Source organism: Pezoporus occidentalis, unplaced genomic scaffold (genome assembly GCF_034315485.1).
Source record: "Pezoporus occidentalis ecotype Australia unplaced genomic scaffold, CSIRO_AGI_Poc_V1 ctg129, whole genome shotgun sequence".
Classification (NCBI taxonomy): Eukaryota; Metazoa; Chordata; class Aves; order Psittaciformes; family Psittacidae; genus Pezoporus; species Pezoporus occidentalis.
Window position 1 is genome coordinate 2474708 of NW_026913092.1, and position 22220 is coordinate 2496927.

Sequence of the window (22220 nt, forward strand, 5' to 3'; positions counted from 1 at the left end):
TCAGAACATAGCTCCTAGACTCCAGTAATGAGTATTTGAATCTTTAGTAGGCTGGCATGTGCTCTGGCAAAGGAGGGGAAGCAGCTGTCCAGTTTCCTATTGATCTAGAAATGGAAGATCTGCCGAAGCCAGACCTGTTGCCGGCTTATACCTAGCTGCAGAGCAGCCTGTATGTGGTCACTAACATTTCTGAAGGCACTTCTAATTACTCTGGAGGATTTCAGAATGCACAGAAGCATGGATTCACTCTGGTGTCTAGGCCTTACATCTTCATTAAAATAAGATTCATTATGAAATATGGCTTTGTAGGATTTCTCTTTGCTTTGATCTATTAATCTGTATGGTGCTAAAACATATCACGCAGGCTGAAATTCAGTTTTTCATCTGTTTAACATAGTGGACTCTATGAAAGCTTTTTATTTTTTTTTATTTTTTCATTCATATATATATGATTCTTCTGTCCCCAATTAGCAAAAATATTTGCAATGTTTAAGGTTTAATAAATCTTCAAAGGCCCAAACTGCTGGCTTTTTGGGGTGCAACATGCAAACCATTAAAAAACGTGCATCTTTAATACAAATTCAAAGTTTAATATATTTGGTGGTCCCAGTAGAAGAGGAAGTTTTATCTGTATTTCTGTAGGCACCAGCTTACCATTTCTTCATGTGTAGCTGTTAAAAGAGCATGCACACAGATGAGTTCTTAGATGTCTGATGGTAATTTGCTTACCCAAAGATTCCATTTGCTTGTAACAAAATGGGTGCATATAGAGTTTGGGTTTCATTTTTTGATTACAATAAGCCTTTAAGTGACTGCTGCTGAGCACAACCTTTGAATAACAAGCAGCATTTGCAACTTCATCTCCTAGAAGTTTGTATTTCTTCTTCTGGATTAACACTGTGGAAAGTTACAGGGTGTATGATAACATATTCTATATTTGGATGAGTTCCAAATTGAATGGACAACATTAAAGAATGCATGTTGAAGTGATGCAGCAGATGTTTTGGTTAAAACACTGGGCCACTAAATGAAGTAATGTTTCTGTGTGTTACTAATGAAGCTGGGAGTTCACCCTCAATGTTTACCCCTAAGATTGATCCTAACAATTTTGTCAGACCTGTGGCTGATATTACTCAGTGTCTCCACTTTCAACTCCATTAAATGGTTAAAATGATATAGCAAAGTTTGTACCTCACAGTCTGTTTTGACCAAAGTCTTGCTGTAACAGTGGTTTGGGGGTCTGTGAAACATTTTTGGACTGAATGCATCCAAAACTTGAGCACAGACTGTATTTGACCCCATTATGATAAGCTAATCCAGAATTCCATATGCTCTCATGGTTGTCTGCAGTACAATAACAATTTTTTTTGCATCAAGTCTGGTTGAATTTGGCCATGCAAGGTCTGCTTTAGGTTTTGTTTCCATATTTTCAATTAATGGATACAAAAATATTTCACAGAAATGGAGACTGTTGAGTTGAAGAGCTCCATCCTAGTATAGTATAGTACCCGTGGGCAGCAGAAAACAAACCATATAACAGAAGATGATTATTTGTCCATTTACAAAGAATGGGAAAAGGAAACTTATTACACCAAAATATTTCAAAGTATTGCTATTGCATGATATTCTATGTCACATTCATCTCTGTTCACTAAATTAAAGGGCAGCCATCACATAATACAGCTCTGCAGCATACCTGGAGTCAAAGCAAGATCAACTTGTCCTGATATGTTTCTAAATAAAGAAATCTGAAATGGTTAAGGAAATAAGAGTACTTTCAGCTACAAAAGTATACATAGATAAATACTTTCAGTCTCCTTGGGAAAGAAAAAAAAGGTTTCAGAAGAAATGATCAACAACCCTGTGTTTGGTTATTAGCAGGTATTTTTCTTCCTAAGTGTGGGAGGAAACAATGAGTAACTATATTCCAGTTTATTGCTAAGGCACAGGAGCTTGAATAAAACAAATCTTTGAAATGGCATAATCTATATGTAAAGCCAGAGTGCAAGCAACAATCAATCACAGTTTCATTCTGATAATTCTTGGATAGAGGACATAATTGTTTGCTGATGAAGGGAAATAAGGAAATTATCATTTTATAAAGAAAAGCTTTGCTTTGGAGTTTTGCCTTTTCTTCCTGACACTGAATATTAGATCTGTCCAGGATCTGAACTTACCAAGCAGCCAAATCTGTAATTATCATACTACATAATTATATAATTAGTCTACGAACTCCTGGATGCATTGCTTAAAAGAATGCTCACATGGAAAATATCCCAAGAGCAAAGGGGTTGTGAGGAAAGCAGAGAGCCTTCTGCTTCCATGTGACATGGCTAAAAGACTGGTAAGATGTGAGCCCCAGTTCCCAGAGTTTGACTCAGCCATAAGATCTGGATGTCTGCAGTCTCCTATGTCTCCCTCTCAGTCCATTGGGACAGCACATTAAAAAAAAAAAAAAAAAAAAAAAGAAAAGTTCTTTAGAAGGTAGGTATAAGTCCCACCCATTACAAGCAGGAGTAGGTGGGACCATTTAACTAAGAACCTGAGGTAGCTCTTAAAATGTTTCACAGAGCTGGCTATGTAACTCAAATAATTTTAATTAACTAAAAGCAGGCTAATATCTAAATATCATAGAAGTAAAGAAAAGGCATACGTAAGCATCCCCTGTGTATCCCAGGCATTTCACAGTTTCCAAATTGTCTGCTTATGCCAGTACACCAGCCCATCAGATTACAAAATTACCATATAAGGTGATTCTGCTTTAAAATGATCTTTTTACTTTTAATGAAAAAAAGTTAAAATGACCCTGACAGATAGGGAGTATAATAACTCAGGGAAACCACTGTGCTAATGCAGCTGGCAGTTTCCCAAACCAGACTACCCATCTTGCTGTTTGAATAAATTCATGATTGCCTGAACACATCTGTGCAGATCGCAGAACCACAGAATCCTAAGGGTTGGAAGGGACCTCAAAAGATCATCTAGTCCAACCCCCCCTGCAAGAGCAGGGTAACCTAGAGTACATCACACAGGAACTTGTCCCGGTGGGCCTTGAATATCTCCAACGTAGGAGACTCCACAACCCCCCTGGGCAACTTGTTCCAGTGATCTGTCACTTTCACACTAAAGAAATTTTTCCTGATGTTCACTTGGAACCTCCTATGCTCCAGTTTACACCCATTGCCCCTTGTCCTGTCACTGGACATCACTGAAAAAAACCTAGCTCCATCATCCTGACACTCACTCTTTACATATTTGTAAACACTGATGAGGTCACCCCTCAGTCTCTTCTTCTCCAAGCTAAAGAGTCCCAGCTCCCTCAGCTTCTCCTCATAACAGAGATGTTCCATTCCCTTAATCATCTTTGTAGCTCTGCGCTGGACTCTTTCAAGCAATTCCCTGTCCTTCTTAAACTGAGGGGCCCAGAACTGGACACAATATTCCAGATGCGGCCTCACCAAGGCAGAGTAGAGGGGGAGGAGAACCTCTCTTGACCTACTAACCACACCCTTTCTAATGCACCCTAGGATGCCATTGGCCTTCTTGGCCACAAGGGCACATTGCTGGCTCATGGTCATCCTCCTATCCACCGGGACCCCCAGGTCCCTTTCCCCTTCACTACTGTCCAGCAGGTCAGCCCCCAACCTGTACTGGTACATGGGGTTGTTCTTCCCCAGATGCAAGACTCTACACTTGCCCTTGTTGAATTTCATGAAGTTCCTCTCCGCCCAACTCTCCAGCCTGTCCAGGTCCCACTGAATGGCAACACAGCCCTCTGGTGTGTCAGCCACTCCTCCCAGTTTAGTATTATCAGCAAACTTGCTGAGGGTACATTCAGTTCCCTCATCCAGGTCGTTGATGAAAATATTAAACAGCACTGGTCCCAGCTCCAACCCCTGAGGGACTCCACTAGTCACAGACCTCCAGCTAGATTCTGCCCCATTGACCACAACTCCCTGCCTTCTTCCTTCCAACCAGTTCTTGATCCACCTCACTACCTGATCATCAAGCCCACACTTCCTTAACTTACCTATGAGGAAGCTGTGGGAGACAGTATCAAATGCCTTACTGAAATCAAGAAAAAACACATCTACCGCTCTACCATCATCCATCCACCTAGTTACTTGCTCATAGAAGGCTATAAGGTTGGTCAAACATGACTTCCCCTTGGTAAAGCCATGTTGGCTGCTCTTAATGACCCCCTCATCCTTGATATGCCTAGAGATGGTGCCAAGAATAAGTTGTTCCATCACCTTTCCAGGGATGGAGGTAAGGCTGACTGGTCTATAATTACCCAAGTTCTCCTTTCCCTTCTTATAGACCAGCATGACATTTGCCATCCTCCAATCCTCAGGCACCACACCTGTTTCCCATGACTTACCAAAGATGATGGAGAGTGCCTCAGCAATGACTTCCGCCTGCTCTCTTAGCACCTGCCAGTGTATTCCATCTGGACCCATCAATTTATAGATGTCCAGATTACTTAACTGATTCCTAACCCAATCCTCATCCACCAAAGCAAACTCCTCCTTTATCCTGACTCCTTCCGGGGCTATAGGAATCTGGGTCCCCCGGGGAGAGTCTGCAGGAGTAAAGACAGAGGCAAAGAAGGCATTCAGCACCTCTGCCTTCTTTATATCCTCTGTCTCCAGGGCACCCACCTCGTTCAGCTGTGGGCCTATACTGCTTCTTGTGTTAGTTTTATTTGTTATGTATTTGAAGAAGCCCTTTCTATTGTCCTTAACCTGACTTGCAAGATTAAGTTCCAAGGAGGCCTTAGCTGTCCTAATTGCTTCCCTACACCCTCTAACAGCTGTCCTATATTCCTCCCAAGTGGCCAGCCCCTCCTTCCATAATCCATAGATTCTCTTTTTCCATATGACTTTGCCCAGCAGTTCCTTGTTTAACCATGTTGGTCTCCTGGCTCTCCTACTTGACTTCCTACTCATTGGGTCACTCTGATCCTGCGCTTTGAAGAAGAGGTCCTTGAATGCTGACCAACTATCTTGAGCCCCTTTACCACCTAGTACCCTTTGCCATGAGACTTCCCTTAGCAATTGATCGAAGAGGCCAAAGTTTGCCCTTCAGAAATCCACAAACGTGGCCTTGCTAGGTATTCTATTCCTCCCACACAAGATCCTAAACTCCACCATCTCATGGTCACTGCAGCCCAGGCTGCCGTTGACCATCACTACTTCAACCAGACCCTCCTTGTTGCTGAGTACCAGATCCAGCAGCGCTCCTCTCCTAGTTGGTTTGTCCACCATTTGCATTAAGAAGTTATCATCAATGCACTGGAGGAACCTCCTAGACTGTGAACGATTGGCTGTGTAAGTCTTCCAGCAAATATCGGGGTAGTTAAAATCCCCCATAAGGACCAAGGCATGTAGTCGTGAGGCTGCTTTCAATTGCCTGTAGAAAGCCTCATCAACTCCTTTGTCCTGATCAGGAGGTCTATAATAGACCCCCACAATTGTGCCACCCATACCAGCCTGTCCCTTAATTCGCACCCACAGACTTTCCACTTGGTCTTCACCTGTCCCTGGACAGAACTCAATACATTCTAGTCGCTCTTCACATAAAGAGCGACTCCACCACCTCGCTTTGCTGATCTATCTTTGCTAAAAAGGACATAGCCATCCATGACCACATTCCAGTCATGTGAGCTGTCCCACCATGTCTCTGTAATTGCCACTAGGTCATAACCATTAGACCGCACACAGACTTCTAACTCCTCCTGTTTATTCCCCATGCTGCGTGCATTGGTGTACAGGCATTTCAGGGAGCGAGCAGAGCACGCTACTGGCACCCTTGGAAGGTGGGAGGCCTTCTGGTCTTCATTCATACTAGAACATTGCCCCACTAGTTCAAACCCAGCTACAACCCCCTTGCACTTCGAATCTAACCTAAAGCTCTGTGAGTGAGCTCTACTAACCCTTGCCCAGGTACCCTTTTTCCCCTGCAAGACAGGGTTTAAACAACTACCCTTTCCCTCAAATGAAACAATAGATTGAATGTTCTCCCTAGTCCGCCATCCTTCAAGCCCTAGCATGTTTCTCTTGGGCTTGTCCCCAACAGGCCCAGTTATCTCCCCTTCCCCCTTCATATCTAGTTTAAAGCCCTGTCAATGAGCCCTGCTAACTCCTGCCCCAGAAACCTTCTCCCCCTCTGGGACTGATGTATCCCACCTGCCACCAGCAAACCAGGTGTCTCATATAGCAGCCTATGATTGAAAAACCCAAACCCATGCCTTTGGCACCAGTCCCATAGCCATATATTGATCTGCAATCTCTTCCTATTTATCTCTTCACCCTTGCTTGCAACAGGTATGGAGGCAAACACCACTTGTGCTCCAGACCCTCTAACCAGCCCTCCCAGGGCCCTGAAGTCTCTCTTCATTGCCCTTGCCCTGCTTGTAATAATTTCATCACTGCCAACTTGAAAAACCAGCAGTGGATAGTAGTCAGAGAGCTGCACCAGATCAGAGAGTTTCCTTTTAACATCTCCAATCCAAGCCCCAGGTAGGCAGCAGACTTCCCTGTGGGATGGATCAGGTCAACAAATGGGCCCTTCTGTTCCCCTCAGAAGGGAGTCACCCACCACAGTTACTCTTCTTTTCTTCTTAGTTGAGGAAGTTCTAAGGCATGGGGGTGAGTGACAAGCCCTAGGTGACTCACTAGATGGATCTACCCCTCCATCTCCATTTACCTGGCCCTGTACTTCCAAGACCTCATACCTGTCACTCAAGGGCAACTGGGAGGAAGGAAGGGATTGTGAGGATTTTCACTCACCTCTCCGAGGAGGGACCTCCCTCCATACCTCCTTATCCCTTAAGTTCACTCCTTCTATCTGATGGTAGGAGGGAAAGGGATCTATCACTTGTTCAACCACTTCCCTCTGCCCTTGCCTTAGGCTGTGGCTCCACCAATCAATTTCACTAGCACACTCTCTGATGGCTCTCAACCTTTCTACCTCCTCCCTCAGTTCAGCCACCTGCCTGAGCAGGTCATCTACTTGCTGACACCGCACAGCACACAAGTGGTGTCACTGGCTCTCTCTGATACAAGTGCCAGGCTCAGGCATTCACTGCAGCCAGAGACCTGCACGGCCGCATGTCTGCAGGAAGGCTCAGTCTGGCTAAACAGGTTATTCCTAACTACAGCTTTTGATCGAGTGGTGACCATGCTCTATCTGGTCGATCAGTCCATCTACGTCTCTTCGCACAAGCGAGCAGTCCTTCCTCCTCCTGCGCTCCAGCCGAGTCCTCTTCACCAGGCGGTCACCCCACTCGCCTGCCCGCGCAAGCTGCCTCGGCCCGCTCTGTTCGCTGCGCTCCCTGGGCAGGTTTTTAACCGCTCACAGCTGCCGCTGAGCCTGCTGGCTCCGCCCCCGGTGAGTGAGATGTAGCCTAGATCCTGGTCATTCTTTCCCTTCAAATGCTATTAAAACTAGGGAACTAGAGGAGAAATAAATGTTCTCTACAATAGAGGATATTGCATTGTCTGCCTCCACGGTATGAAAAATGTATATGTCAAATAAATGGGTTAGTGTGATATTTATATAAGCAAGAAAACAATGGCACAGCAATAATAATTTTCCCTCTAAGTAAGGATTTGTAAACAATCTTAGCAGGCAATACTCTGAGCCTTTAAAACATTTTGAATACTGCATTATTTCTTATTATTTATCCCTTCAAGAAGTGATATGTTCTCATCTTTACTCAAAGATTTTCAACAGAGCAGCACTGCTTTCAAGCACATGGTATGGTTATGACCACTGCTAAGGTGACAGCAGAAGATGGCGTTACCTGATCTTCATTTTGTCAGTTGTCATACTTTTCCCACTTGACCTCTCTGTGTGTTAACTCAGTAGCTGGCTTAACAGTGTCCTACTGCAGAAACAAAAAACTGCTATGTAATCTCATACTTGATCCATTCAGTGTTATTTAAAGGCATTAGATGCTTGTCTGTTGTTAAGGATTGTTTCACATACACTCTGAAGAAAAATAGTGAAAAGAGTGAGCCATAGAAGGCGGTGCTTCTCTTTTTTCTTATTTTTCTTTGTTGTTGTTGTTGTTGGTTTTGTGTTTGGTTTTCTGTGGATACAACAATCCAACAAATAGTATCACACAAAAAGCATGCAGGGGAGCGAATGAGCCCACGGTCATTTCATGGGTTTGGAAAGTTTGGAAATAGTAACAGTATAATCAATTCTAATTTTATCATCTTCAAATGTTAATGAGCACAGTATGCATGATTCCTTGGAAAGAAGAGTGGACTGACCAAGATTATTACCATTGATTTCGCTTATACTCTTTCACACACTTGGCAGGCTTTTCTAAATAATACAGAATACAAACAGGTGTAAAATGAGGAAAGGAGTGGCTCACTAAATAAAGTCAACATTGACTGAATATAATGTTGCTTGTGACACACAGTATGCAGAGTATTCAGTCGGGTCTCTTTTACAAGCAATTGATATTCTTGATAGCTTGTGCATAATGTTGTCAAGAGAGTTAGAAGGATGTTAACGTTTCATTACTCTTGCCATTGATTTTTTTTCTGCTTTCTTCACAACACGTCAAAACATGACCTCTTATTACACTGAATTAGTTCCAGAGCACTTGGCATTATTGACCCCCTAATGAAAATTAATGATGGCTCTTTTGAGTCAGTCTTTCAAGTAGGCACACCAAACACATTTAAGAAACAGGCACATTTATTTCTCATATTGAAATGAAATAACACACTGTTAATGTGTTTACAAAATGTACATTAATGCAACATTAAATTTGCAAATTTAAGCACACAGAATTCAAGAGATTAAAACTCCATTATCAGGAGCTGATGCAGCAAAGGTTTATGCTTGGCAATAATTTCATACTGGGAAAGCCAATGAGTTTTACAAGTAAACCTACACATACTCTTAGAACATTTCAGCCTCAGCCCTTAAATCTATAGTAAAAATCTGGCAAGACTGAAATGGTTTTACTATGCAACAGAGACAACTGCACATTAGCTTAGGTATTGCCATACTTTTCCCTTTTAAAGCTAGAGAAGAATTGAAATTATTTTCAGTGACTTTTTTCCTTTATGCTCACAAGGTGTCACTCACAGTAGAGTGGATTTCCTCCGTACAGAGCCTTACACAAATATTTATACATAAACTGGCTTCAGTCTATGGATATGGATGCCTTCTCCCATGCATCTGTGTAAATAAGGATTACCTCTACCATGTGGAACAGGAAAGGTGAATGGATTCATACTGGGTGAAAGATTGCCATTTTATCTAAACAGTTTACTATTCCTGGGAAATTCTAGAAGTAATTCCTGGGCAATTGCCTAGGAAATCTGCAAGAATAATGAATAAGCCAACTTACTTGCTTCCACTCTTTCCTTAGACAACAAAGACTACGATGCATATCTATCTTATACCAAAGTGGATCCTGACCAGTGGAATCAAGAAACTGGAGAAGAAGAAAGATTTGCTCTTGAGATCCTACCAGATATGCTTGAAAAGCATTATGGATATAAGTTGTTCATACCAGACAGAGATTTGATTCCCACAGGAAGTAAGTAATGTCTTTATTCTTGTGTGTTCCCTAAACAGCAAATGCAGTGATTGCACTGGTTGGTTTAGTATCATTTCTATATCTACTTTCTATATACTTTCTATTCTATATCTTCAGAATGTCATCTTTCCTCCCTTATCTTACAGAATGGTGAAAATAAGCTACCAAGCATACTTAATATGTATTTCCCAGATAAGAAGATTGTGGTTTTGTATTATGTTGACTGAAGGTGAGATAGTGCAGAAAGGCCATGCATGATTAAAAGAAATGAATTAAATTAACATTTTTTCACAAATTTTTTGAGACCTTGCATATCTAGGAATGAATACAGACGTCTTACCTGGAAAGATTTCCATGGTTCTAAGTATTTGTTACGGAAATTCAGACAGGAAGGAAAAAGTTATGTTTGGACTAAAATAAGGGTTAAGTAGTACATCTACACCAGAGCAAAGCAGTGAATTCTGTGAGTGTCCAATGCAGATAAATGTGTAGTTGAGGTACTGGAACATTCTCAGAGACTGAAAACCAGAATTCATTCCAGCTGGTTCAAGTAAATCTTTTTTTATGTTTCTTTCACATGTTAGAATATACATACAGTAATTTTTTTGTATATTGATGTATATTCTTCATTTAACTTCAGCTTAACCATATAGACAGCTACTGAGATCAGTATCTTTAACTAACAAAAAGAAAGGACGCTTGGTATAGGCAAAGCACAACAGAAAATAACTGCATGAATATTTTTTATATCTATAGCAAACTGAACATTGATTTGCAGGAGACCACACTCTTTTTGTGAATGTGTGTAGTGTAAGCATGAAAAGAAAGAAGAATGTAAGCCTACAGTATGTCTTAGCATATAATTTTGGTTTGAGACTGAGCTCCTCAAGCACACAGTTGCTGCTCTGCTGGCTACCTGGGTGACTTTGCCTTTTTAAAGGAAAGGATGATGGTGGGCATGTTTGTTCTAATAAAGACATAGTTATTGATATGAAACCATGGCTCATGAGCAAGCACTCCTAACATATAGTGCATGCAGGAATACATGTTTCACAGTATTGTGGAATAGTTGAGGTAGGGAGGGATCTCTCGCGGTCATCTTGTCTAGCCCTGTACTCAAGCTGAGCCTCCAGAGCAGGTTGCCCAGGACCATGTCCTGCCAAGCCAGTCTGGTAAATTTGAGTATGTCAGCTCTTCTGGGAGCAGGGATTTGCCTCTGCTGTTTCTCCCAAGCCTATGGGAGCAGAGTTTTCTAGACTGTTTTTTCAGCAACTGTTTTATTTTGTAGCCTACATTGAAGACGTGGCAAGATGTGTAGACCAAAGCAAGCGACTGATCATCGTTATGACTCCAAATTATGTGGTAAGAAGAGGCTGGAGCATCTTTGAACTGGAAACGAGGCTTCGAAATATGTTAGTCACGGGTGAAATCAAAGTGATACTGATTGAATGCAGTGAACTGCGAGGAGTTATGAACTACCAGGAGGTTGAGGCCCTAAAACATACCATCAAGCTCCTCACTGTCATTAAATGGCATGGACCAAAATGCAACAAGTTGAATTCCAAGTTCTGGAAACGTTTACAGTACGAAATGCCTTTTAAGAGGATTGAACCCATCACACACGAGCAGGTTTTAGATGTTAGTGAGCAGGGGCCCTTTGGGGAACTGCAGACAGTCTCTGCAATTTCCATGGCTGCTGCCACCTCCACTGCTCTTGCCACTGCCCATCCAGACCTGCGCTCCACCTTTCATAACACATATCATTCACAGATGCGCCAGAAACACTATTATCGAAGCTACGAATACGATGTACCTCCTACCGGCACCCTGCCACTTACCTCAATAGGTAACCAGCATACCTACTGCAACATCCCTATGACACTTATAAATGGGCAGCGGCCGCAGACAAAAACTAACAGGGAGCAGAATCCAGAAGAGGCTCACACAAACAGTGCGATACTGCCCCTCTTGCCACGGGAGACCAGTATATCAAGTGTTATTTGGTGACCGAAATGCAAGGGGCTGTCAACAACCTTGAGTAGGAGCTGAGTCTGCAGTCCGGTGCCTGGAACTACATCCTCAACTGCTGCTGTTAAACATGCATTACAATCAATTAACATACGAGGAAAAACAGGGTCTTGTACATACGGTTTTTGCAATTTCTTTGTAGCATCAGTCTTCCTGTTTTACCCATGTCTCTTTCCATTTGCATTTTCAACTTTGTTTTATATGTCATTGGAATTTGTATATTTACATTTTTTTAAATGAAGAGACTAATGTATAGATAGGAAAATTTTTTGCTTCATTAGTATAGTTTTAGACTTCCTGTTTGTTTGTTTTTAACCTCTCTTGGGAATGCTTGGACAAAGCTACGTTGATATCAGAAGCACCATCCATTTTGTTGGCCTATCTAGCCTGATTTCTGAAGGCCATGCCTGCTGCAGTTCACCTCTTTCAGAGAATATTTGTTCTTAGAAGGACCCCATCCTTCACTGAGATCTCCAGCTTCATTTCTACTCCTGTAATGTGCACTGCTCCTTCCCTGCCCTTACAATGACCCTCATTCGGGGTAACACTGCAGTCTGATCATCTAACATGTAACTTAGTAGATACCTGTCAAACAACAGAATATACCCAATCTCTATCGGTTGCTTCACAGTAGTCACTACAGAGTCTGTAGAAACTAGAGATGGTTTGGTTTTTGCTTTCTTGGGTTTGTTTGGGTTTTTTTAATTATTATTTTCAGAATGAGTTGATTGTATCCCTTTTATAAATATAAAAGCAAACCCTATTTTTAACACTTCCTGGAAAAGTATTAATGTGGTTGTGGATTTTATTTTTAAGCATTTTTCTTCCCCCCCCTTTCAAAATCCTGCAAATAAGACCATTTATGATTGTAAGGCAAATAAGAAAAGTGAGGCAATAGGCACAGAAGTGCAATATCTTGCTGATATTTATAGTGATGACTTCCAAACCAAAGGGGAATAAAAGGCAGTGTTGTAGATGGTTTGTCACTTTGTATTATAGAAAGTGTTATTTTCTAAAAAAGTAAGAGCAAAACATTATTTTGCTGTGGATTACAGAGTCCCCTTGTATTTTAATGTTAAAAAAAACCTGTATTATTTGCTTTAAAATCATATATTCAGGATTAAGAAATCTTCTTTCATTTGGTTTTAGCTTGTAATGAAAATTAAGACTTTCTTAATTTCAAAATAATTTTAGTGAGAACTCAGGCAGGAAAAAAATGACATGAATATCAACAAATATAATTGTTTTCAAAATAAACTTTATTTATACAAAATTAATATTTAAATCAGACCTGGAAGTATTAAAAAAATATTCACTTTAATGAATAAATAGTTTTATTTTTTATGTATGATTCTATCTTTGAGGAGTTGTAAATAATGCATGTACCATGGCTGCCAGGGAGGAAAAAAAACCCACTAGATTTATATGTGGACATCTTTAAGACAATAAGCATCTTACTCATACTTGCATTTTAAACAACAGAAAAGGCTTTTCTGGTTTTAGAAAGAGACAGGAGCAGTGTTGTATCTCTATAACATATCCAGGCCAAGCTCTCTGCTAGTCTCTGCTAGCAGAAGCAGAGGAGCTGGGGTTACTCGTTGCAGCACACTGTCATATAGTCATGGGTTTGATTTGCCCTGGCAGAAACGTAACTGGTATCCTGACAAACAGACCTTATAGTCTATTTATGTGATTAATTTTCTTTATGTATTTTTATGGTAGCTACATAATATTGACCAATATAATGGATGTGTGGGGCTTTCTCACTGTCACAATGAGAAAAGTACAGCTTATAATACTTTGGTCTTCTTAATGAAAAGTGATGGGTAGAGACTGGGTAAACTGCAGTGTGGAGGATGTTTGTGGGAGCAATCCAGAACTGACAGTGTGGGAGGAAATGACTGTGCTCCTGTTGTGAAAGTCAAGAAATCTCAGTATCTGCATAACAACCTAACAGAGCTTTGGGATGTGCACTGATTTTTATTTGCTTAAAAATGTTTATTTCTCCGACAATTTGCTTTTCTACAATCTGTTCTTTACTATGGCGTCTCCCTCTGGACATGTGCCAAACATCCACAAAATGGAAATGAAGCTGCCAGGCCACATAAAATTTTAAGAGAGCTTTGCACATTTGATTATTTTCATAGTGTAAGAAAGAAAGCTAGTATTTATTTGCTTCTACAGACACCTGTCAGGCACCGATGGCATTTTCCTTCATTCATCTGTATGCCAAATACCCCAGTATCCTATGAAAGCAATGCATTATTTTTTTCCCCTTTCCTTCCTCTTTAACTTGGCATAAAGACTGGGATGTGAAATAAATGTAGGATGCAACTATCTGATCACAGTCATATTTAGATGATTGGTAGGCAATCCCTCATGGGGAGTACTTTTCTGTTGTTCTATTTTTAGTGTAGATTTAAGCACTTTGAATAGCATGATTCAGGGATTGACAGATACTATTTGATATTCACACTACGTAAAAATTTTTTCTTATAATGTTTTGTTATATTAAACTAAAGAAAAACAAAAAAAAAAAAGAAAAAATCAACTACAAAACAAAACCTAAAACAAATGGAGAAGCTGTCTATGGCTTTAGAAACATTCCTCTTTAGAATTCCTCCTCTATGAACAGCTTTGTGCAGGAAATAGTGAAGAGAACTGTTTTGTGTTCACATGCTCTATGTTTGCAAAAAGTTGCTTGAATGCAAAATAAAATGAAAAAGAAAACCACAACAAAACAACAAAAAACAACCACACCCATCGTTGCCCTAGCGCTTAGGCTCCATCCTTTTTGGTGAAGGTGTTCCAGTTTTTGACAATGCAGCCTGCAGTGTGCATGCAATAGCCACATATAAGGTTTAGCCATAAGCAAATAGCACTTTATTTTAAAAGCTTCACAGTTTGATGATTGGAAAAATTTATTCTGCCTGGTCAAGAACTTCAGGTTTGTATGTGTATTCTATGCACATGAATTATCCAAGTGTGGTGCTTTGTCTTTATAAGGCTCTCTATAACCAGGGTAGTCTTTGCTATAAAACTAAAGGACTCTATTCTACAACCTGTGGAAATTCAGTATATAGGTTCTCCAGACAACACATGTAGCTGAACAGTAATAGGGGGAACTGTACAATATTCATCTAATTATTTTGAGGGTAAAGTGCATTGCTGGGTCTGATTCTGTTCTCAGTTGCAGCAGTATGATTTGAGAGTAAATCTAATAAAGCTGAATGAGTTTAAGATTGGTTTGTGTGGGAGAAGAAAATTGCAAAAGCAAAGAGAAAAAGAAACCATATTTGGAGTCTGTGACAAGCTGAAAGCTTGGCTGCAAGGGAAGCAGCAGCAAAATGTCTTCTGAATTTTAGTAGAGGCCCAGTTCTCACCTGGCAGCCGACTTCAAACACTTTCAAAATGATCTGGTGCAGAGCTAGATACTGTTAGGCTTAGATGCAAACTAAGATTTTTCTATTACTACACAGCTGTGAAAACTGTGTATGTTACATAATGGGTGATAATCAGCTTCAGAATAATTGGAAAGCTTGTTATACCCGCCTAATTAAAATTCACAAAGTTTTACTTGGATATTGTGCATTAATGACACGTTTAAATTATAGATAAAGCATTGAGATTTGGGGAAAACTGGCTGGGTAAACAGGCTTCCTTCATTCTTAAATTGAATTAAAAAAAAGAAAATTTCAAGTTAGCAAGCTAAGGAGACTTTAACTAATCCAAGGAAGAAAACCAAATCACAATAGTAAAGTAAGCTTAAAAATAGGATGAAAGTCAATGGAGAAGAAAGGCCAAAATGCCCACCTGTTTTCTGTTTGTATTGTGGCTGGTTTTGTGATGAAAGCTCTGTACTCTAGCTTACCTACATCAAGCAACTGGCTTTTTGGGGCCCACCATACAGACCAGCAACACAAATATGTACCTGTATGTCTAATACACTTCCTAATGATTTTGTGCTTGCTGATAGTCTAGCACAGAGAGTTTTTGGTATGTCTTCTATTGTTGTGATACACAGGATTGAAGAAATCTGTCTGCATTAAAATAATCTCAGTAACAAGCTTAGTTTATTATTCAGAGTAACTATATTCCTTCACACCCACCCGTTATCTGATTTACTATTATTAGAATACTTTTTAAACCCATTTCTCAGCTCAACAAGTGATTAATGTGACTGGCATCAGAAAAAATGCAAGCAATACCATAACAATTAGTTTACTTGTATTGGTGCAAGTTCCCTTGCATTTTTTCTGTATAATCACAAGTCTTCACCTCCTAAATAGCCTGCTGAGTGGAGGCTGGAGAACACCACTATGTCTTTCATTTGAGATTTATTGAACTTCGTATGGATACTAAGCTATCATTTGTGATATAATTTCACTGGGCTATTTCCCATCGACTCTGGCTGTATCCTCCAAGAAGACATGTTGGCAGCATTGCACTTCTCCAGCTGGCCTTGGGTTGATGTTCCGGAACTCAGAGTTGTTGCCCTGGGGAGTGAAACTAATAGAAATATTTCATCTAGTAAGAGTTTTTCTATGTTTTAAAAAAAAAAAAAAAAATCTGTTTAAGACAAATTTTGACCTTCACTCTGCACTAATAAGCTCAGTGGGTGGGAGGCCTAGAGTCCACACAGCCATGAAGCAGTAAGAACAGAAATTACAAAGGCAAGTCTGATACCATATTTGAAAAATTTATAAATTCTTAAGCTTCCCATATTACTATAAAATGGTGCATTGGGATTGACAGTTGTTGAAGGAAAGTGTTCAGTTTGTTCGTATAACCAGCCTCATTGCAAAAGCTTATCAGCATTCTTACATTAAATAGCCAATATCCTAGATAATGTAATTTCAGAAACATTCAATAGTCAATTAAAATATTTTTGGTTTGATGACTTAAGAGCAACACGATCCTCTAGGATCTAAATGTAAAATAAAATAGATAATCTTTATCTAGTACTGAGCTTACAGGAAGCACAACATCTCTTTGCTGGTTCACTAGCACTAGGAAAACAATTTGAAGCAAAATTTAAGAGCTATGAATTTGCTGGAGATATTTTTGTTATTTTTTATAAAGATATTTCTCTTAACTGTCAAGGTATGATAGAAAGAACACACAAATTACTCAAAAAATAAAAAATAAAATGGATGTGCTTTTTAACCTTCTCTTTCTCTGTTTATCAAATATTATCTTGTTCTGTGCCCCCCTCAAAAACACAAAATCATCCAGGAAAAATGAATACCTACTGAGCCCCTGCTTGAAAGCCCATTTGGTGGCAGATAAAGAAGAGCAAGCCAGAGCAAGGGGCTGCAACTGGGAAGCTGGGAAGCTGGAAGCTGGAAGTGGGGACGCTGTGTGCGCCTGTGCAGGGAGAGGCACAGGGCTCTGTCCATTGTGTTTAGTTACTCCTATGTTAGGTGGGTGCAGAAGGAACTATAGGCTCCATATATGACCATTCTTCTACCTGCTATAGGCAACACACAGAGAAGGTGGGCAGTAAACCTTGATGTTGGGGGCAATAAACAACAAATGCCACCAGCTGGCTAAGCACAGATACCCTATTTCAAAGCAGCCAGAAGAGTAGAAATAGCTGACTTTTTTTTCCATTTGTTTAGTGTGCAAAATAAAAGCCAGCACTAAGCATAGAAAAAGTTTCTTTCCCACTAAATGACAGTTACAGGAAATTGCCATCTCAGTTAGTTAGCACCACTCTCTTGCAGCTACTCCCTAACCCATTTCATCCCATCCCATGCTGTGCCATCCCAAGCATCCCATCCATCCCATTCTGTCTTCTCCATTTACCTTGCAGACTGTATTAAAAGTACATGCACACAAAGCTTGCTGAGAGCCCTCAGTCTGAGGTACATGTGAAAACTCTTTGCAGAGATGTTTAGGGTAAGTAGATGTCTTCTTTCCTAAGAAGAGACTTAACAGCAACAAAGCATTAATTTGTAAAATGTTTTTATTTTTGCTCTCAGTTTGCACACCATTTTTCATATCCCTGTAGAGTGCTCATCTGAAAGAACATCCTGATATTATCCTGAACCTCTTGTGAAGAATAAAGTCAGTCTTAAAAATGTCAGTCATGGGTCCAAAATATTTTCACCCATGCATCTGCCATTAAGCTGCAGTGTCTGCACACACACTCAAAAAAAACCCCAAAATAAACAAAGAACAGCAAAATAGCAATGCAATTATTAAATCCTATTTAAACATGGCTTTGAGAGCTTTTTTTTTTTGTTTGTCAGAGAAAGTTGTTTGCTTCTGCTGTTTTGTAGAAAGTTATGTGAGAGATTGTTTTAAATTTCTCTTCATTCCTTGCATGACAGGTAAATCACAGGGAGATTTTATTTCTTTTTTTGAGAAAGTTCAATTCTTAATTGTAAGTTTAAAACACAAGCTGCAGTGAATTTACAGACTTAGAAGAAATTGTTTGCCAGAGTTAATATTCTCTGGTGAACAGCCCACTGCAGCCCTAAATAAGTTCTTAGGGACATCTCAGTAGAACATTTAAACAATTAGTATTATACATGTACCTTAAGCATTGCATTAGATCATTGTACATTTGTCTTCTTAAAACCCAGGCAACTTCAAATGGGACAATTATGCAAATACAAAGCAGAGAGGAAAATACAATGGTTTCCATCTATTTTAGCAAAATAGTTCTGTGACATCAGGCTCCTTCTTTGAGATCATTAGCCTATGCCTACCACAGGAAAACACATGAATCCACAAAATGTGAAGATATCTGGTGGAAAATTGTTGCAGTAAACACTCTCAAATCATAGTTATATCACAAAAAGCATTTTATAAATATTCAAACTTCTACATAGGTATTTTAACTTGCAATCATTTAATCATCAAACAGTACAACAAAATAAGTAACACTCATAAAAATTCAAGGAACTCCCAAAAACCTAAGTTTGTTTGCAAGATGACATTTTCCATGCTCTGCAAGATGACAGACTTGCAACCAGGCCATTGCTAGGTGGCACTGTGACACAGATACATAGCTAGGGGTGACACTGAGTGGGAGAAGTATAGAGAAGATGTTTCCTGGTCACGTCAGGAAATGTAGGTGGTACGTGACCGGCATTCATCTGGTCCTACTGCTACAGGAGGTTACAGATATTTTTTGCCTGTAGGACACTAGAATTACAAATTTACCAGGTACTTCTTTCACTTCCTGGGTGCTATCTGAAGTCATTTATATAACCCTCTTAGAGGCAGAGAATGTTTTTTCTGGATGGCAGGATCTACCCAAATCAAAAGAATATCTGTCAGAATTCCTACCATTGTAAATAATAATTAGTGTCAGTACAGTTCATCTCCTATTTTCTCTGCTTACCTTTTCACTCTTCTAAACAAAAAAAGACTGTGAACAGTTCTCAGTGCCATACAGCAAATAGCATTCCCACACTTTAATTTTTTTTTTTTTTACGGTTAGATATTTGAAAAGTGAGAAATAGCAACAAAGATACTATCTGCTTGAAATGACACTTGCCAAATTCAAAAATTCCCTGTTCAGTTGTCTTGGGCACCTTACCTGAAATTCTTCTTTCTAGATCCTGGCAAAGAGCAATCTAGTGAATAAAGGGTTGGAGACAGACTGAATTGCACATGCATGTAATTTTCAAGGATGTTTTTATTCCTTGCAGTGACTCCTATTGGCTTTTAGTTTGTTTTGCTTTCTTTTGTTTTGTTTTCATAAGGAAAGAGACGTCAGAACTGGCATACTACTGCACTACTTTAGTCAGGGGATGGCACAGCCACATTAGAAAGAATGGAGTTGAGCTCCACAGAACTGGAGTCAAGTAGTCATGAACTACGCTGAAAGTCTCCTGCCTCTGCACATTGCAGCTGTTGAAAGAGCTGGTGAATTTCCTTAGCTTCCACTTCAGTTGGTTCTCTACTTCATAGGCACTCTAACAAAGAGGTTTTGAAAGGGAAAATGGTGCTTTTAGGTGCCATAATAGACGGAGTCTCAGATACAGTAACTCTGATACCACAGGCTCACTGAGAGATGAGGTTTCTGCGTGAAACCTGAGGTTTCTGTCTCATTTTGGCCTTCTGACTGCCATCTATTGGCTTGCTGAGGTTTTCCTAAGACTCAAAAAATAAAATAAAATCAGATATTTCAAAGTCAAGGTGAATTAATGGAAAAATATATTTCCATAATTGATCATTTCGAATAGCTGACTAGAACACAGATATCCACCCCTTCTTCCCATACCTCTTCCTGTCCTTCTGCCCTAGATAGTCAATGGCCGTAACTTCTTTTACATGTCCTGTAAAAATATGATCTAGGGATTTTATTATTATTTTCAGAGAATCATAGAATAGTAAGTGTTAGAAAGGACCTTAAGATCATCTAATTCCAGCCCCCCTTGCCATGGTCAAACTAAGAAATAATTTGATGTAACATCTTGGTTTCATCATAATGGTTTGCAGCTTTGTTATTCTTTTTTATTTTATACCTGTACAGCAGCTGATGAAGTTAAAGTAGGCAACTGCCCCGTGCTGGGCAGTGGTGAAGCAGCCAACGGAGTTAGTGAGTTGAGGATGCTACAAGAGAAAATATTCATCTTAGCTCTTACTGTAAAATGGAATTATCTTCCCAAAATTGCATCTAAATATCCACTGCTGTCACTCACAGTAATTTTGAGTCACATGAATTTTGCAAGAAAAGCACACTATTAAGTGTGTGCTGTTACTAGTGTAGTGACTATTCATAATACATGAACTTCAGCATAAGAACCATTTCATAGGTAAATATTTTTATGTTGTACATAACTGCACTTTCTTCAGAAGCTAATAAAATAAAATGACCAAAAAGACCTTTAAAAGGATGAACATGTGCCTAGTTGCAATAGTAGAAGAAAAATTTCACTTCCTTCACTTTTACAGAAAGTTGCAAATGTAATACAAATAAAGAAATTAAAGTCCATAGAGAATTGTTTGATTCGAATGTCAACTGCAGCATCTTTTTACCAACTTCAATTTGTATAGGGGATTTAGTTTCTTTAATTGTTTTCAATTATTTTACTCAGCTCAGGAACTGACTGTCCATATGCAGAGTGCACAATACAACTCAAACAGTAGTAGTCCTTTCTTGGGAGTGTGCTATTCAAAGCTAATAGCTGGATAAGCATCTTGATAAAGCACCTTGTTAACAGAGCTCTCAGCTGGCCTTCAGTAATCCTGGGAACAACCACAGTTGAAATGCTCTGTAGTTCCTACTGAATATATGCATATACATTGAAAATATAAAGGTATGTTTATTGACTTTAAAACACTTTGCATTGATGGAATGAAACAAGCAAGTGCCATGCCAGGCTTTGGGATCATCATTCTTAGTTCGCTTAATGGTTAGTAAAAGTCAAAAATAGTTATACTCAAGTCAGCAGAATGAATGCTGTATATAACTGGTGCAAAAAGAGCAGAATCAGGCCCAAAATCTGTGACCATGGATTTCTGATTATTCTACAATTTAATTGAAGATTAGTTGCCTTTTCCAAATGTTTGGTACTATTGCCATATATACCATAGATTAACATACGCATTCTTATCAAGGCTTTCTTTAAGGCTACAGATGTGACTATAAACCGGAAAATACGACTCTTCCTTTACACACTTTGTTCAAAATCACTGAAGTTCAAATAGAAGTACTAAAGCTGAGATACATTCAACCTCTATTTATGCCTACAGTATATTAAATATTTTACCTAAAGAGATTAACTTATATTTATTTTTCAAAAAACCTAGATGGGTCATAACTAAAAGCAACTGCATTTTTGTAGTAATACTATACATGTTGCTGAGAAGAAAGAAAGTCATGATCAAAATGTTACCTAGTTTCAGTGTTTGTTACTTCAAAAAGAACATGTTTTATGTTATCCTAACTTTTGGAAAATTCACCAAGCCTGGACTATAAGACTGAACAGCTTATTGTAATAACTATAACATATTAAACATTTTTGTATTTTCATCAATTTTTATTCTTACAGGAGAAAAGACATCACTCACTAAATATGAATGCTGCACATGTTAGCAATAGAAATACTGATTTTTGTAACTTTGATTGCACTTGCCTTAACTTCTCCACATGTATAAACAAACACAAATAACACAGAGGGGAAAATAAGAAGATTAAGGGAAATAAAATCCACAAAAGTAGGCAAGTTTTGCATTACTTAATGAATAATGACACATGAGCATACTCACTAGAATCCTTGTAAAGAGCACATGATGTGTAGGTTTGTTAAAGCACAAGGTGTACTTTGTCTAGATTTAAAAAAAAAAAACAAAAAACCAAAACACAAAAAACCTTTTGATGTGACTCTGCTTTAGGTTTAAAAAAAAGTTGGATGGTTAAAAAAACCTTTATTACTTGCATATGAATATTTTTGTATAATATCTGAAGAAGGTTTTAAAACAGAACAAAAAAACCCTACTTGCTTTATAGTGTGCAAATTTTAGAGAAAAATAAACAGGGTATGTGTCCAGTTTGTAAAAAAATGTTCAAGATTATTCTTTCACTGGCTAAATGCAAGGTTATGACAACTTGAAATACTTTTTTGTGAACTGACAAAAAAATAAAGCAATGTGAATTATT

The 22220-nt window shown here is 39.2% G+C and overlaps 1 protein-coding gene across 3 annotated transcripts in view; it reads left to right on the forward strand.

The window, feature by feature from the left end:
• The window catches only part of IL1RAPL1 (interleukin 1 receptor accessory protein like 1), a 723738-nt gene extending 708446 nt beyond the window's left edge, over positions 1-15292 (forward strand). For all 3 annotated transcript variants that reach the window (XM_062608066.1, XM_062608065.1, XM_062608064.1), the window contains 2 exons: positions 9401-9571; positions 10860-15292. In XM_062608066.1, the coding sequence (XP_062464050.1) occupies positions 9401-9571; positions 10860-11578 (890 nt within the window). In that variant the 3' untranslated portion in view covers positions 11579-15292. The remainder of the gene's footprint in view (positions 1-9400; positions 9572-10859) is intronic.
• The last annotated feature ends 6928 nt before the right edge of the window (positions 15293-22220 follow it).